This window comes from Acipenser ruthenus, chromosome 5 (assembly GCF_902713425.1).
Source record: "Acipenser ruthenus chromosome 5, fAciRut3.2 maternal haplotype, whole genome shotgun sequence".
NCBI classification, from domain to species: domain Eukaryota; kingdom Metazoa; phylum Chordata; class Actinopteri; order Acipenseriformes; family Acipenseridae; genus Acipenser; species Acipenser ruthenus.
In genome coordinates, this window is record NC_081193.1 from 22,842,724 (window position 1) to 22,860,721 (window position 17,998).

At 38.7% G+C, this 17,998-nt stretch overlaps 1 protein-coding gene across 6 annotated transcripts in view; it reads left to right on the forward strand.

Annotated features, from left to right (window-relative positions):
• The window catches only part of LOC117402566 (latent-transforming growth factor beta-binding protein 1-like), a 166,448-nt gene that overhangs the window by 23,671 nt on the left and 124,779 nt on the right, over positions 1-17,998 (forward strand). For all 6 annotated transcript variants that reach the window (XM_034003849.3, XM_034003851.3, XM_059023839.1 and 3 more), the window contains exon 4: positions 16,617-16,768. In XM_034003849.3, the coding sequence (XP_033859740.3) occupies positions 16,617-16,768 (152 nt within the window). The remainder of the gene's footprint in view (positions 1-16,616; positions 16,769-17,998) is intronic.

Consider the following 17,998-nt stretch of genomic DNA (forward strand, 5'->3'; position numbering starts at 1 on the left):
GGACTGCCAATGAAAATGAGCTCATAGCTATATCTGGGTGCAATACATCTTATGACATGTCACTGATGTAAAATATTGTACGTTGTCCCTGTCAAATAAATAAAGAACATAATAATAATAAAACAAAACCTAATTAGAATGTAACCTCGCCACTGCTACTCACTCAGGAGGACAGTGGATCAATGGCTAATGTTCTCTCTGCCCAGCCAATTGCCTCGTTTCACCCGACGAAAGAAAGTAGAAGACGTGGATATTAAGGGATTTATAGTGCATGGGGTTTAAAGTATATTATTAACAGCAGCTACATCACCCTTATAAAAGTTTACCATAGTAAAAGCATAGCAAAGTGTAATAAAGCTTAGTGAAAGCATAGGTGAGCATTGTAAAGAAAAGCAAGGTATGGTGAAGCATATTAATAAACCTGGGAAACTGGGGTAAACTATGGTAAATGCATAGTATAACCATGGGAAAAGCATGGTAAGACTGCAAAAATACAGTGCAAAAATTCTGTGGTAAACTTTTATAAGGGCAAATAATTTGTATATTCTGTCTTAAAGTATACAGTAACCCTGTTTGTTCTCCTTTTGAGTGTGACAGTCATAAAGAAGCTGTACAGCATCAACCTTAAGATAATATGCCTTTCTCTCACCAACTTAACCTTGACAGTTATGCTGTAAGAGATCACTTGTATATACAGAAGTAACTTGTATTGTAACATAGTTTGCATTTCCAGTCTCCAGGGCAATCAGCCATACTCTTAGGAATGTCTTGCTTTCCAAATAAAAGTCCAGGGTCTCAAACCCAGAGACAATTAAACACAGCCTGTTTTGCCAATTAGTTATTACACATATTTACAAACTGAACGAGCCAAAAAACATTCCAACCTCCTGCTAATGCCGTATTTATATCTATTTTGATAGTGGTCAAGCGGACGTGTTATTTGGTGGAAATGCCTGTGAAATGTTTGAATTCCCTAGAAGAGCAGTTCAAAGTGAGATTTTCCTTTTGATGGTGGTGGGGGCAGATTGCCTGCAGCTCCGGGATATGATCCTATCCAGTTGTGTGTTGCGGTTTTTGTAGTGGCTGACCCTACGGCAGGCTATGAAAACATCTCAAATGTCAGGTATTTGGTAACCCCTATAAAACTTTCATGTGGAAACGCTGAATGGCTTAATGATGACATGAAGCAACGAAAGCGCAACGGGGAAGGATGTCTACATCGAGGTTCATATAATCCCTGCTATTTAATGTCTTCCATCTGGGTGTGATGTATGCTGGAACAGCACATGGGTCAAACTATTGATACAGCACTTACTCAGGCTCAGATGAATGACTACCTACTCTCCATGCCTCTGATATAGCTGCCCAAACATTCATCATACAATACATACTGCATGTTCTGTTTTTATTTTTTTTTAGCTTGATAAAAGGAAACTTTGTATTGATCACTGACCCCCTGTGGGTGTCTCATTGATACCACCTGTGAGGAGACTCTGGGTCGAGTCAGACGCAGGATATGGTTTATGACACACTATCACTCTCAGCTGGTACTATTGGATCACAATGGAGGCTAGTCAATTGATCCGAGCAGCGGCAGATCTCCATCCTGCATTTAGATCGCTTGTGTAAAATGGCAGGAATGTCTATTTAAACGATTTAAATTACACAGACTACGATAGACCCCAAGAAGATGTAACTGCTAAGATTAAAATATCTAATGTATATTGTTATTGCCAACATAACTAGCTTGGAGTTTTATAGGAAGTCTATTAGGACTGTGACATTTCATTGCACACTTCACAGCGCCTTTATGTGATAATATGACATTATGGTAATGAGCTGAATTACAATGTTGACACTTAATAGCCACACAGCTTATTTGCAGATTTTATTTGCAGAACTGTGTGACTTTTTGGCACCACTTGCACTTTCTATAAAGTATTTTCTACATGTATTTTAACATGAGAGATAACAATCTTTGTTTAAATCTGAGTTATGTGACTACCAAGCCCAGATATTTGGTAATGTCTGGACGGTCAGCTTGTGAAAGAGAATTGTTTAAAGAAACATCAAGAGCTTGATTTTTGACCCTTCAAAGACCATGTCATCATCCTGAAAAAAAACATGAATAATTACAGATTAATGGTGGATAACCATCAGATAGTAAAATTGAAAGTGTATATTTGTATGTTATATAATTCTAATTATTGTGCTAGAATTCACTGTGCTGGTTGGTACCCATGAATAGCAAGGGTAAATTTGATGAGGGGAAAAGTGCATGAATTTAGGCAGACACTGTATATCTTAGAAAATTATCTAAGTAAAAAAAAATGTAAAATATAAAAGGATATGCTACCAGAATAAAAATGCCATGAAAATCCATATTATCTGCCAGCACAGAGAGTGCTGGCCAAATACTTTGTTGAGACTGGGATTACATCTGCTGGTTTTGAACTTTCTCATCTTTGGGGCATTCTCTGTTAAACTGCCTTGGATCATACAGTACTGTACTTAGCATTTTGTTTTTTTCCTTGACTTGATGGCAATGTTATTATTCTCAAAGTAAAGAGACAGTAGCATCTCTCTTTTTTTGTCAAAGAAAGCTATTTACTCAGCGGTTCAATTTGCACGGTAGTTTATGAAAGGAAAATGCACCACTAACATTACAAAACTACAGCAAGAAGCAGTTTAACAGTGTAGTGTTGTAGTGTTTTTTTTTTTAACACCGAACCTTTACCCTACATTGGAAGATCGGTAAATAGATACTCTGTACTATTATAGACTCAAGAGTGCATGTACAAGGTTTGGTTATTTAAAAGTAATGAGACGTTCAGTTATTTGAAAGGATATTGGATAATGCCTATTTATAATGGGCTATTACTGGTGATGCCTGTGTCACCCAGCTGCAGAGTGACCTCTGGGAACAGAGCTGAGAGGGCCAGGACTACGAGGGCAACCATTATCCAGTTTCATGTTAGCCTTCAAACAGGCGGGAAGTGGGAGGTATTTTAGTAAGGGTATTGGCATTTATAAGATTTTCAGTCAAATGAAATGCAATTATGAATTCATATTTTGAGTCGTGCTAAATATTTAACGCATGCCATACTTTATTAAGTCAGCAGGAAAAAAGGTTTGTGGTGGAATAAAGCAAAAACAAACAAACAAACACAAATGTTGCTGTGCTTGAGGCATTGGTTTCAGTTCTGAATAAATAACTTGAAATGCGTTACTGTCTTTTTGCTTCCCCAAGAGTGACTGAAGCAACATACAAACTGGCTTTTGGATTGAATTTTAATTATGGTGCGCTGCTTTCCTTATGGTGCCTTTTATAACCCACCTGTGGCAAAGTGGTTTGCAGTGTGCAGGTGTAGTAGAATAATGACCTGACACAGTTCCACTGTGAAAGGAGGCTTTTATTAGTCCTTTAAATAATAAGACTGGCAATACACACCAATGTGTAATGCCCAGTCAAAACCCACGGGGTTCAGTCCCAAAATAATAATAATAATAATAATAATAATAATAATAATAATAATAATAATAATAATAATAACACACACTTTAAACACCCACACAATCACAATTCCAGTAGTGAGTGGTGAATGGATACAATAATAGTGACAACAGTAGTGCAGTGTAGTCCGGGGTTTGATGCTGGCTTTGTAGCGACAAATAAAATTATTAGTAGACAGACAAAAACACTCATGGTTAGTTATTACTCATACGCCTTTACAGATCCTTTCGCATCTATAACAAAGGAACAGATCGCTTTCGCCACATCCCCTGATATACCCTCAGTCACGCCCCCTTCGGTTGCGAGTGCAATCGCTTTTCCTCCAATCCACGATTGCCACATCATCAACCGCATTAAGGCGATGACTTCTGGTATTGTGACTCCGCCCCCTTTTTGGATGGCCGACTTCCGACTTTCCTTGGAATGAATTGCCAACCCATCCGGGGCACACTGTTCCTGTTATACAGCGCCCTCACAGATCGGGAGGGAGATTTATGACTTGGATTCACTAGCTCTCTGTCACACCGTCAAATTAAAATTATTTAATATTAATGTTGCATAGAATTCCAAAAAACATTGATCATCTTAACCACAAATGTTGTGGGTTTCTGCCTGTGTCCTGAATGTGAATATACATGTGTGGTCTTGACCATTTTCATAAAATCACTGTTAAAGGTGACTTAAACCTCTACAGCACACCATGAGATTATATAACATTCATTGCTGCTTTTTTACATTATTACCCACTAATACCCCTCTACTTGTTAACCTCATTCTGAAAGAAGCAAAGTAAAATGTAGAGGTGTACTTGTGTGCATCTAAGCCTTTGTGTGTATAGTGTATACCTTATAAAAGTTTACCATGGAAATTTGCTTGATCATTTTGCAGTTTTCCCTCATTTACCATAGTTTACCATTGTTTGCCATGGTTTTTTTTTTAAATTTATTTTTATTTTTTTATCATTCTTTACCATACCTCTGTGGGCTCTTTTGCATTGTGGTTAAGACGCTTGCTTGCGGAACGTGAGGTTGCTGGTTCACACACAGCCTCCGCATGAGGTACCTGTAGCATTAGGTATTAATTAAATGGAATAAAACATGTTAATTACTCAACACAAAACAATGCCATTGTCCCTTTGTTTCCCATGTTTAAACAATTATTGAGTATCAATAACAATCTGACAGTGTTATTTAATATACAACCTGTCGTGATCAAACTAAATACAACTCATTTATATTTTATAAGCAAGTATTTGTCTCACCGTTCTTTTAACTTTTTGATATTAAATCTTTATTTTTTTCACTGTCCTTAGTTTCCCTGAAATGTGTCATCTAGCAGTGAATTGTGGGATTGTTCTTGGCAAGGTGTTATCTCTGATTAAACTCCATAAAGAGATACATATCCCAGTTTCCACAGCGGTAGCTCGAGTTTACATGACAAATCAGTTGCATTTGCTAGTTTTGCAACATATTTGACTTGTTAGTTTACGGCCTCGGTACACCAGTAAGAATGACAGTGCCCCAGATGAGAGGAAAATTAGCTTCCGATCAGCTGTTAAAACACTCAATGCGGAACTTAATTTCCATTGAGTGGCACTCAATTGTAAAGGTGAGGGGAAGGGAAGCTCTTCTTGTTTTGAAATCAACACATGAAGAAATAGGTGTTTTTTTGGTTTATTTAATAGCTGGCTACAAGTACTTCTCAAAGGTAATTACTTGTAAAATATGAGTATCAACACATCCCTATTAGCTTCGTAACGTCTGTTGCTTCGTGGGTGGAATGAGGCGATTGGTTTCTCAGCAGGAATGGAGTAAATTCTAGCAAAGGCAGTACTTTGCTAGATTAAAAAGACCCTTTTATTCTCCATCCCCTTGTAGTTTGCTAGGAGATTTTCTTATCTGATTACTTAATGCCAGGTTTCTAAGATGTAAAATGCTGTGCATATGAAGGAGCGAGAAACAGTCATGTCAACGGTATTTTGAAGATGACTCTGTGTTTAGTTTTAGAAAGTATTACGTTGACACATGATTATAATTCACTAAATCAAAAAATACATTAATAAATAAAAACCACAGTAAAATAGTTTCAGCTTCCCCTCATAAATCCCCTCATCATTTTGCAGTATGATTTACAATGAAAATCTCAGCAGCTTTTTATATGGATAGGGGGAATGAGAGGGTTGACAACCTGAAACATGTGCCCCTAGAATACTACACCCAAAGGGGGCCATGAACTTCCTACAACAGCTGCCATTTCTTAGAAGGTTCCGATCCTACAGCTAAACAGACTGAACCACTCTTAGCTTCTAAATGCTGACAGCATCAGAATTCTGGATGGGATGGGATGGCTGTGGGCTACTTGAGACATTAATAGCTGGGTACAGTATAGATTTTTCAGGGCTGATTAACCTCCCCAGAGCAACTGCCTGTGTGTAAAAAATTCTTTCAGTTACTCCACAGATCTGTGTACCTACCGGGAATTATTAAATATTATTTCACATGTGTTTCATATGTACTGTGATAACAGACTAGGGGCGCGTAACAATAAAGTCAATAGCTGAGAGTTTGTTTTTATTTTAAAAATTGGCTATTTGTTCTTTTCCCATAGTGCAAAATTAAGATTTCATCACAGATTGTGTTTATCAGTGGAGTAAGGTAAGAAGTAGTAGCTGACTTTATCTGTACACAGTTCAGATGCAAAACTAATTCTCAATAGCAGATAGCAGGCTCTGTTGGGGGGGGGGGGCTTCTGTACTTTCCTCCAGTGCTTGCTTCAAAAGCTTCAAAAAGCAATAAAAAGACTTTAACAAATTGAATCAAATACTGTAAAAAAAAAAAAAAAAAAAAAAAACAGGACTCTCTCAAATCACTCACTGCCATCTTAAAAAGATACCAAGATGCATTGCAGACGGTGTAAATATCTAGCCCACTAATCATAAAAAAACTAACAGAGTTCAATTGCAGATTGCTATGAACTGAAAAAATACAGAGATGAACCAAACAAAACAAATTCCATCCCACACCTAAATGAATACAGTACATTTTCTTCCATAAAGCAAATTGATTCGTTATTTTAAACCAAAGGAACTGAACTTTATAATGAACCCAATCTGAACACGACACTTAAGGCCTTAGTCGTCAGTCAATCCATTGCACACCAGATGCGTTAATATCGTACTTGAGAGCGCAGATGTGCAGAAAGGCTTTGTAGTAAATATACCTAGTTTTAGTATTTATTTATTTTTTTACCCCGGTTTTCTCCCCAATTTAGTATGCCCAATTATTATCTGTATCCTCGGCTCACCGCTCGCAACCCCCCCGCCGACTCGGGAAACGGCGGCTGGAGCATGCGTCCTTCGAAATGTGTTCCTTTCAAGCCATCATATTTCGCACTACGGATCCACAGTGATGCCACCAGACCTATAGTGCTGGAGAACAACGCAGATCTGTTGGCTCCACTGCAGAACCACCTATCGGCCACAGGTGTCGCTGATGCGCAGTGAGCCGTGGATTCCCCTGCCGACCTAAGCCCTCCCTACCCGTGCAGCGCTCGGCCAATTGTGCACCGCCCCCTAGGATTCGAACTTGCGATCTCCAGGCTATAAGGCAAATCCTGCACTCCGCGCAGAGCGTCTTTACTGGATGCACCACTCGGTAGCCCCCTAGTTTTAGTATTTTAATAAAAATAAATACAATTCTGTTAATTCTTACATAACTTTGAACACAAAAAATGTTAAATGTAATATAAACCTAATGATCATCAAACGCTGATGGAAAACGTTTGCTAATTATTACGTTTCTACTAGACTACAATAATGTTGTTACGCAATGCATAAAAAAGAAACATATGATATTACACAACACAGTTGTCATAGCATCAGGACCCATATGACCAATATTTAATTTTTCAAACACTCACACATGTTATATATATATATAGTTAGGAAGCTAGCAATGAGCTACCGAAAATACTTTCTATCACTTTCATGCCCCTCTTTTCTGACTGTTAAGCCCTGACCGCTCTTGCCCTGTCACGCTTCTTTCTCTGATATGTGTCTCCAGGTTAGGCCATTGTTTCTTTACTTTATCAACTACAATTTAAATAAAAAGTATATGCTTGTGTGACAGGGTGGCTTTTTAATTTATTTTTGTACCAAGGTATTTTTGTTGACTCCAAGAACCTTTCCTACTTCCCTTCATGTATGGATGTGGGTGTGCTTGTGATATGCATGAGTAATGAATTCTGACATACCATTTCCCCCATTTTCCTCAAATCACTGCAGTGTATCCCCATTCTTGGAGAACAACACAAGCAAAGAGAAAATATAATTAAAAAACCAAAGTTTGTATTATTCATACCTGTGTATAAAAATCCTTGTTGCTGGTAGTAGCTGATCAGCAGTGTATAAAAGATGGCCGCAAGTGATACCTCAGCATATAAAGATGGCTGATAGTGCCACATCAGCAGAAACAAAATGGTTGCTGACTTTAGAGGTTAAAGGTCATAGCTAATATTTAAAAGTGCACTTTTCTTTATGTTGTTGTCTTATGTGTATGGTTAACCTTATGTGTGTGAATCTGGCCAAAATATTTTTTGATTATGCTAATGAAGCATTTTTGCATCTGTATTTATTTTTATTTTTAAAAAAATGAGAGCTGTATCTTTAAATGAGAGTTGCCTAATGGGAAATTCATTCTATATATAAGGGCCTTGGAATGCTCAGGGGGAGCTCTAACCTTGAAGGTGGATGCTGGAGAGACTCATGGCATATTTCTTTCTCTAGTTTTTCTTTTGTTTCCTAGCCAAACCCAGTCACTCGGCCCGGTGACAGCTTGTAATAACCTATACTGCACAAAATCCACGTTTTCATGTTTTATAATACATATCATTCATGCCCAAGTCCACGGCAATGTCTTTTCATATGTGTTTTTTTTTTTTTTTACACAAAGTCTTTGTAATCTTTGTTGGATTTATCATAAAGTAATTTTTGTTTGGCGGCACACACAATCAGATTTTCCATTTTGTTCTCGGTACTGCAAGAACCCACGAGTCTTCCCAGTTGTTTTTCATTGGTCAATGTCATTTTTAACGCGCGACAAATCGGATCAAATCGAACTTGTTTCGATTCCAAAATTGACGCATCACTGTCATACGACAGTTACGTTTAGACGCACGTTAAATTTGGATGCGTTATCGGATCCAGTGTGCAATGGCCTTTAGACACTTTTTGGTGTTTGGCTTATGTTATTTTAGCAAATACAAATGTTAAACAAAGTCTTCTGTGCATGGAGTGGGTAGTTGTATCTTGTCTGCACTGCCCCAGTCAAGTGCCTCCACTCTCTGGCTGGTTAGTGGGTAGGTCAGTTTCAGTGATTTTGCATCACCACCTCACTGTTGATTTGTGAACTAGCTGTGTAACTACTACGATTTTAGATAAAAATAACTTTTGGTACACTTTATTTGAAAGACCCGCTATTATGTCAATGAATGAAGCATCAACTGCTAATTAATTTGTGCTGAAAATCTCATAAATAGTTATGGGAAAATACCAATAGGCATGTAATAAAAAGATTTACTAAGTTGGTTTATTAGGTATTTAACACACACAGTATTTGGTACTATCTGGTACTTTATTTGTTTAAGCCCTCTAATCTGTTATTCAGCGGTTCATAAACAGTCGATCAGCTTTTCAACTAAGCTGAAGTTATTGTACTGCTTGACTTGTCAAGTGGAGTTTTCTGAGTTTTTATTTTTTTTCATACAGCAGGACTGTGTTATTAATGGCTGTATTTCCATGTGGATTCCGCAATCATCTGTCTTTGGGGTTTTCCCAGGTTTCCTTTCTCATTTAAAAATAGCGATGCCAAACTCGTTCAACAGCGCACTGCCTTGTGTCCCGAAGGATTTAATTTTAATCAGTTTTCATTTCATTTATTAGGATCTGTACTCAGATTTTAATCTCCGGTACAAGATCCTTCAAAAATCCCTGAAGATATGTCAGCAATATATTAAGTGCTTTTGTTTCAACAATATCATTTATCATCTAAAAAGCTGCGTTGAGCAAAAGTGTAAAAAGAAAAATGACTACCTTACATTGTGAAGCAATGTTAAAATACACAGTAGTGATATGAATAACAAACCTGCACTGGTGAGTTGCAGTAAGCACATACAGCTAATCAGTTAAGCACACAGATCAGCTACTTGCTGTGTTTCTTTTTTATAATTCTTAATATTTTGAAGCAGGAGTTGTGGGGTTGTATTCACAAAGCATTAGTGTGTGCTTTATATGCTTTCTTGTTTCTTATGAATCTGGTCATTGTATTGTGTTCGCATACTTTGGGACAAGTTCCTTTTTTTTTTTTTTACAGAATTAAAGTTGTCTAGACTCAAATGAAAGTCTATTTAATTTTCCTATGGTCTAAATATACACCATGGAAAATGTAAATATTCATCCAAAGAAGAGATGCTTCAAGGGGTTCCCAAGTAGCTCACCTGGTAAAAGCAGTCCGTGTGGTGTGCAAGGTGTCTTACGGAGCGCAGGTTTGTGTTCTGGATGTGTAAAGTCGCTGGTCTTCGCATTGGCCTTGGCTCTTCTGCGGGTTAGGAAGACAAAACCAGAAGGAACTATTTCTCCTCATCGCACTATAGCCAGACTATTGTCCAGGCACCCAGTGAGCTTGGGCAGACACCTGCAGGGCTGGCCTTTGTCTCTCCAGAAGCCGGTAGCTCGCTGACATCTGCTCTCAAGTTCCTGGGTGTAGAAGAGGAAGCTGGCTTGGTCATGGGATCGGGGGACACCCATGTCAAAAACATTTTGGAATCACAGGAGAAAAAAAGGTTCTGTCACTGTTATAGCGATAAAGAAGTAAGATTACAATGTGAATATTTTCTTAATTACAGCATGTCCACCCGTGGCCATCTGCTGCCTCTTAACGACTCTTTTGGGAGCGTTTAAAATGGTTTCCCAGACAAATTGATTCGTTCACAGTACAGGGAAGAGACTTATAAATGCCCAAAGTTTACTTTTCAATCTTCAGGCTGCCAATAAATAGTAGAGGATCAGAAGAAGACTGTATAAACCAAGGAGGCTATGTCTAGACAGCACACACTCATTTGCTTCTGTCATTTTCAATTACAAATGCATTTTTACAGCTATTAAACACTTCTGCTAAGATTCAACACTCACTTGATAAATGGGTACATATTGTAACAGGAACAGATGTGCCGGGGGTATGACTTTCTCTTTCTTACGTCACTGGTTTGGTCGGACACCAAGCATGTCTGGATTGGACACTATCTCTCATGGGTGAGATAAGGACACTAGCTAATTACTGGTTTGATCCCAGATCGCCCATGCCTTACAGGGCTACAGGTGGTTCATTTGTTTCATCTGCTAATGGTATAATATTACATTTGTTTTCCATGATTGAGATTTAGAGGGCAGTGACTGAATGATACCTTATCACAGTTTTCTTAGAATACATTTTCATAGTGTCCTGAGTATTAAAGTGTTATGTGATGTTATCGTACTGCCACAAGAAGTGTTATTGTACAATCTGCATGAGTCTAGGTACTATGTGTATGGCTGCACTTGGCGTGATCTGTTAGAAAGCCATTTTAAAATATGAGAGCTATGGCTCGTGTGTGTGTGTGTTTTTTTTAACATTTAGTTTTTTACTGTAAGTTGGGGAAGTCAATGTATCCTGTCACTGTAGATTCACTTCCTGTGCAGCAGGTATAAGTACCCTACCTGACAACAGAGTCATTGATGCAGCGTAGGGAGTTGCATGTTTCATGTGGTGTCCTTATAAATACTTGTTGCACAGGGAGTGAATATACAGTGTGGTGATATGCTTAATGGACTTCATAACAGTCTAAGTAAAAATAAAAACAGAAGGAAGTAGAATGATATGAAATAAGAATTTTATTACTAAAGTTTAGAAAATGGTTATTATTAATCTCTTTACAATATTGTAGCCAATTGTGGCTTGTACGGCTGCCTCATTAATCAACCACTACATGTTTTTGAGAAAAAAAAACAAAAAAACATTCTATTAATTAACCTTAACCTTTAAAGTGGACTGTAAATCAATCATCAGTATACTGGGGTCGTGTACAAGATTAACATTTAGTCCTTTGCTTCCTGTGAAGTGTCTTGTTTTGAAATGCCCGGAGGGTATTCATGGTAAATGGCATCCCAGTGAACTTTAGCAAGTTACCTTTAATTAGCTGAAAGAGTCCGAACACAGGCTATAAAAACATGTTAATGTGAGACTCAAGAAAACAGACGTCTGAGGCCATTAAGCATTGTTCCAGGAAACATTTTGCTTTGTTTGTCAGCAGTGTATTGAAAACGTGATTAAGAGTTGTTGAAATACAGCCAGCACTCGGATATACCACACTCAGATACACGTCAGTCGTGTTTTACCGTCCTTGTATTAAGAAACAAATCAATTCCCATTATATATACTGATTTCCGACTCCGTCACCACTTTTCTGATACAAAGTCCATCTCTTCAATGTTACAATTGACTTGTTTTATTTTTTTTTCTGGCATGGCAAATCAGTCTGTCTTTATTGTGCACTGCAGTTACACAGCACTACCAAAAACAAAGCGAACGAGACAATCATTAAACCGTTTTAGATACGCTGATGCATTTAAAAAAAAATCTGTGATCTTTAGTTGCTTTTGTGCATTTTCATTTGCAAGTGAACTGTGACATCAGGGCCCTATCAAGCACTATATTCTGCAATTTTATAGATTGACTTTGATACTGTTTTAATTCTGGAAACTGGTGGTGTTGTTATTTTTAAATCTTTTGCTAAATTGCGTTGCCTTTTACGTTTCAAGCAGTTCTGTGCATGGGTAACATTTTGATTTCATTTTGGGGAATTTTACATACTGCTACAATACATACCGGATTTAAAAGTATGTACTGTATTACAGTCCAGTCATCTCTTTTGGCAAGTGATATTTTCAGAATCGTTCTGAATTAAAATACTACTTCTGTTGAAAATGTAGTATTGTACCATCAAAAACAACTACAGTACATCTGCAGTGTGGAGTAGTGGTTAGGGCTCTGGACTCTTGAGGGCTGTGGGTTCAATCCCAGGTGGGGGCACTGCTGCTGTACCCTTGTGAGGTATTTTACCTAGATTGCTCCAGTAAAAAACCAACTGTATAAATGGGTAATTGTATGTAAAAATAATGTGATATCTTGTAACAATTGTAAGTCGCCCTGGAAAAGGGCGTCCGCTTAGAAATAAATAATTATATATTATAGAATAATAGATATATACATTCTCTCTCTCTCTCTCTCTGTCTCTCTCTCTCTCTCTATATATATATAGAGTGTAACAGGGCGAGCAGCCCTGTACATTGATTTGTTTATTTTAGTTTAGAACGGAGTCCCCTCCGCTCCTGTGCAGTGTATTTTGTATTTGTTTTGTATTTTGATTTTATTATTGTATGCATGACGGCGAGCGCCGTATGTTTTGTTATTGTTTTGTTTAGTGATGGCGTAGCCGTTTGTTTATTTTATACTGTTTGGTAGCGTGGATGGGTAGCCCCATCCACAGCACTTTAGTAAACTCTTGCAGAAGGTGGCCATCTCCCGAATTAATTAGGTGATTTAATTTGTTGCTAATCGGGAGATGGTCACCTGTTATAAAAGCCTGCAGCTCTCGGCACTCGGGGTGGGTGTACGAGAGGAGCGTAGAGAGCGAGGAGAGAGAGAAAGAGAAAAACAAAACTTAAAAATAACATAGGAACAGTGAAGGCAATCTGCCCAGCCTGACCTGTGTTTTATTTATTTTGTGTTCGATATTTGTTTTTGTTTACCCTTTTATTTTGCTCTGTGAGCACAGTTTCTTTTTGTTAAAAATATTTTATTTATTTTTTTGTATTTAAATAAAAACGGCAAACGCCACCTTAAACTGTAGTACTTGCCTGGTGTCAGCAGTTTTCGTTCCTGCTTCTGGCCTGACGTCAGACCACTCGTCCAGCCTGTCACAGAGAGAGAGAGAGAGAGAATGTATATATATATCGACAACACCCATATATATATATCCTCCAAATTAAAAATAATTACCATTGTGCAACTTTTCATATTTTTTGGAAGCTGTACTGTTTCCCTCATATGCAATTTAAGTAATCGTTATTAGGCTTCCAAGCTGGCTATTTATTTATTTATTTATTTATTTATTTATTTATTTAATTAATTATTGTTGAAAAACCTTTCAAAATCTTCTTCTTGGGAACCAGTGAACCGATTGATCTGAAACTTTGCATATGTCATCAGCAACCAAACCCGCTTCAAGTTTGAGAAGCAGGTTGCTGCAAATTTTACTATCAAAATGGCTGCCACAAAATTCACCAAAACGCACCCAAACATCAAACTGCTTCTGTCTGCAAAACGTTTAACCTACTAACTCTGAACTTGATAGGCATCATCCTCGGGACAATGGAATTCAATTATGGCAAAATGGTGTTCTTTTGTAAAACAAGATGTCTGCCAGACCTACATTTTCTTCTTAAATTTAAAACCGCTTCACTTAAAAAAATGTTTATTTGATTAATTCCAAAGTTGACAAGCATCACCCCTGTGTCAATACAATTGACTTTTCCAAAAATTATGTTTATGTGTAAACCAATATGGCCGCCTGACACATTTCTTTAAAAACCTTTCAAATTCTTCGGTCAAATGCAAAACTAGCTTACTCCTTACAGAGTGCAGATAGGGTAATGATAGTGCAGATAGGGTGTTACTATGAAACACATATAAGAACCCATATATGCTCTATTCAAAAATTGCCTTGACTGTGACCTTTGACCTCTCCTTAAGGTGAAATGTAAAACTAGCTGATAACTCCTTACAGAGTGAAGATAGGGTCATGGTTACTATGGTGTATAAAGTATCGTGAGATAACGAACTAATGAATTGAAATGGCTCCATAAAACTGATCTGTTGCTGACACTTGTGCTGCAATGCTACAGCTTGCCAAAATATCCAACTGGTACTGAGCTTGGAAGCCGTAAAACTGCCTGACAGTTCTAGTTATTATTATTATTATTATTATTATTATTATTATTATTATTATTATTATTATTATTATTATAGTAAGCAGACAGAATGGCGGTCCAGTATCAGATACCATCCAGAGTTAGCTGCACCGAAACCTAAAAGAATTTCAATCCTGCCTTGGAAAATGAATATTTTGTTTTTGAACGGTCCAGGGGTGGAATTAAAATCTGCAGTGGCCAGAGATCATGCCAAGAAATGGTGTAAAAAGATGATGAAAATATTAAACATGTTTGCAGCAGAAAATATGTTTGTAAGAGAAGTGAAAGAAAACAGGAGGGTCACGTGCAGGTCGGCATTTGTAAACTTGGACCAAAAAAAGACGCACAGAATGAGCTCTGTCTTGCCTACAGTTTGGCAAAAACTGTTACAATTTACAACCGGTAGCATCTTTAAAGAAATGGCCACAAAGATTGACTCCAATTTCTATACCTTCAGGTAGCACTGTAGTGCATAAACTATTGCTAGAAACAATGAGAAATTTGACAACTGCCTTTTCATGTAAACCCTGAAATCAGCGTTAGATCTACCCTTGTGTGCAGAATGTGTGCTGAAAGCACTGATCAAAGTGACACGAGTCAACTTATTATATTATTTACCATTGTTTTTTAACCTAACAGAAATATCTGGACGCTGTAATGCAGAAAATATAAGTGCAGCCATATTCAGTTGTTTGGAAAGTGAACAAAATGATGATCCAGTGGTTTAAATCAGACAGTGCATCAGTAATGCTATCATTTTTATGTTTATTTTATATTATAATTAAATGTACATAATACTAATGGACAAAATATATGGTCATGTCCTAGTGAGGTTCGTATTTTGTAAGGTGTCCGTCATGTAACATGACTGTACCGACCCCTGCATATATGATATGTGTTATTGTGGCAGTGTGACCCCGCCTTGTGCGTATTGTTTGTTTATATGTTGCATGTAGTGTGTTAAATGTTGGTGTATAGTCATTGGTACACAGGATATAAATGGGTCTGCGTAGCACGAGTGATAAAATGTATATTTGTATTTAGCCACGAGGGTTGCACATCACTTCACGTGCTGATTAAAATGTACTATGTGAGCACGGGGAAGGACACGTAATTAATCCATGTGCAGTTGTACCAAGATTCTAATTGAATGATTGATTAGCAATCGAGTCTCGGTACAACTGCATAAAAGACGCACATTGTCACTCAGTCGGGGTTGGGTGTACAGAGAGGAGGTACGGGGAGATGGAGAGGAGAAGCGAAACATAACAATTGCTATTGGTTCAGCACGATACTTGTTTGTCCGTTTCGTCCCGTTTGTGTTTGTTCACTGTTTTGTATGGTCCTTGTGCCCGTTTGTTTTGTGTGTGTGTTTTGTTTAACTCTTTTATTTTCATTATGATTTAATAAAGAAACCGAGCGCTTTCGCGTCTCTGTTTTAACCCACAGCTGCTGTGTGTCTGTGTTTCTGGTCTGAGACGTCACCACACCTCACCACTGCAAGCCATCCTGCCACAGTTATTTAAGTTGAATTACCGCAATTACATCTGTGGCCAAACGTTTTCCAGCACCTTACAGAATTAACCAATGTTACTTTATGAAGTGCAATATAACCTGTTGAATATAATGATACGTTAACATATTGACTTACATACTGCTTTGTAGTTTTTTGGGGTTTTTTTTCATATAGGCTAATTGACAAATTTTAAAATGTGACATTTCAAAATCTAACATGAAATACTGTACTGCTATTATGGCTTCTGGTAGACTTTTGCGGTATAATTTAGTAGTTTCTTTGATTAAATGGTGTTCAATAAAATATTTAAATTATGCTCATGTATTTTTTTGTTCTTTTTTATTTTTTTTATTATGACTCAATCCTAAAACTTAATCACCAGCTTATAAAGGTAACATGTTATTTGTTTATTGTCATCTGCAATCATATGCCAATTCTTAAATGATGGTAAATGCATTTGCTTTAAATATAATCATTGTAGCCCAATGAATGTATTTATTAATTTATCTTATGTCCCTGCACAGACTGAGACCCTCCCAGCCTCTTACGATGACTGTGCACCATGGCCAGACTCAACAGCTTGTACTCAAACCCAAGTACTACCAGACCCAGAAGGTGTACACTGGACAACAGGCCTCAGAGGGCTCCCTCCCCCTCAGTCAGGCTCCCATTCAAGGTCAGTACAACCATTATGTGAAGAGCACTGTGACAGGGTACACCCCGCCCCTGTATTATTATTTGTATAAGCCGTGTTTTATTGTTTGTTTTTAATTAAAACCCATGAGATTGTGGCTGGAGCCTCAACAAGGTAATTGTTTTATTGATGAGTAATTAAGGCTCCAGCCACAGCTTAAAAGAACCCGCTCCAGGCTGATCAAGGCATTTTTGAGCCAGAGACGGGAGTACTGTGTTGAGCTGGAGAATATAAGAGAAGCAATTGCTACCGCTGTACCACACGGTATTTGTTTGTTGGTTTATTTTGGCCACAAGCCCTTTTGTTTTGTGTAAATTGTTTTGTTTATTATTTCATTTATTATTAAAAGCCGAGCGCAATCGCGTCTTGTTCCACGTACCTACCTTTGCTGCCTTGCCTTTGTTTACTTTCTGGCTTGCCTGAAGTCACACCACTTGCTGTCTTGCCACATATGGTGTTAGAAGTGGGATGTAGCGGCCCTGCTGTACTGGAAGACGACCACAGCAAATGGAAAGAAAACAAAGAAAGGGGTGGCCACAACAACCACAATGGCGGCATCCGCAGCAAAAGGGGGCAGAGCCCTGGGACGTCTGGGCCGTGTGCACGTGGTGTGGCCAGGAGGAACACCGCTGGTGGGGATGTCCAGAAATTCCCTCATACTGGTGCGCCCGCTGTAAGGGGTATGGGCATGCCTGGCTGAGGTGCCCCCACGTGGGAGCGTCTGGAGCAGAGGCAGAGGTGTGGTGCACTTACTGCTGCCAAGTCGGGCATGAAGAGGAGAGATGCCTGGAATTCTATGCAGATGGGGAGGGGCCATCGCTGCCGTCCCGAGAGCTAGAGGGGGAGGAGCCATCACTGCCGTCCCGAGAGCCAGAAGGGGAGGAGCCATTACCGCAGTTCTCCGGGGCCAGAAGGGGAGGAGTTGCAGGCTCACCCCCCTGAATTTTTTTGGGGGGGGAGAAGGGCAGGATGCTGGTGTCCCCCAGCAGTCGCTGTTTATGCTGCTGAAGGGAGCACGGTGCACACCACCAGCAGAGGGAGCCAGCACCGCCACAGCCTCCCTCTGAGTGGCCAGCATCAGCTCCACCACCGCTGCTGGAGGAGTTGGCAGCCTTTCCACCACCTCTATCGCCAGGAGCAGAGCAGCAGGAGCTGCCTCTGCCGCCACCACCTCCACCGCCAGGAGCAGAGCAGCAGGAGCTGCCTCTGCCT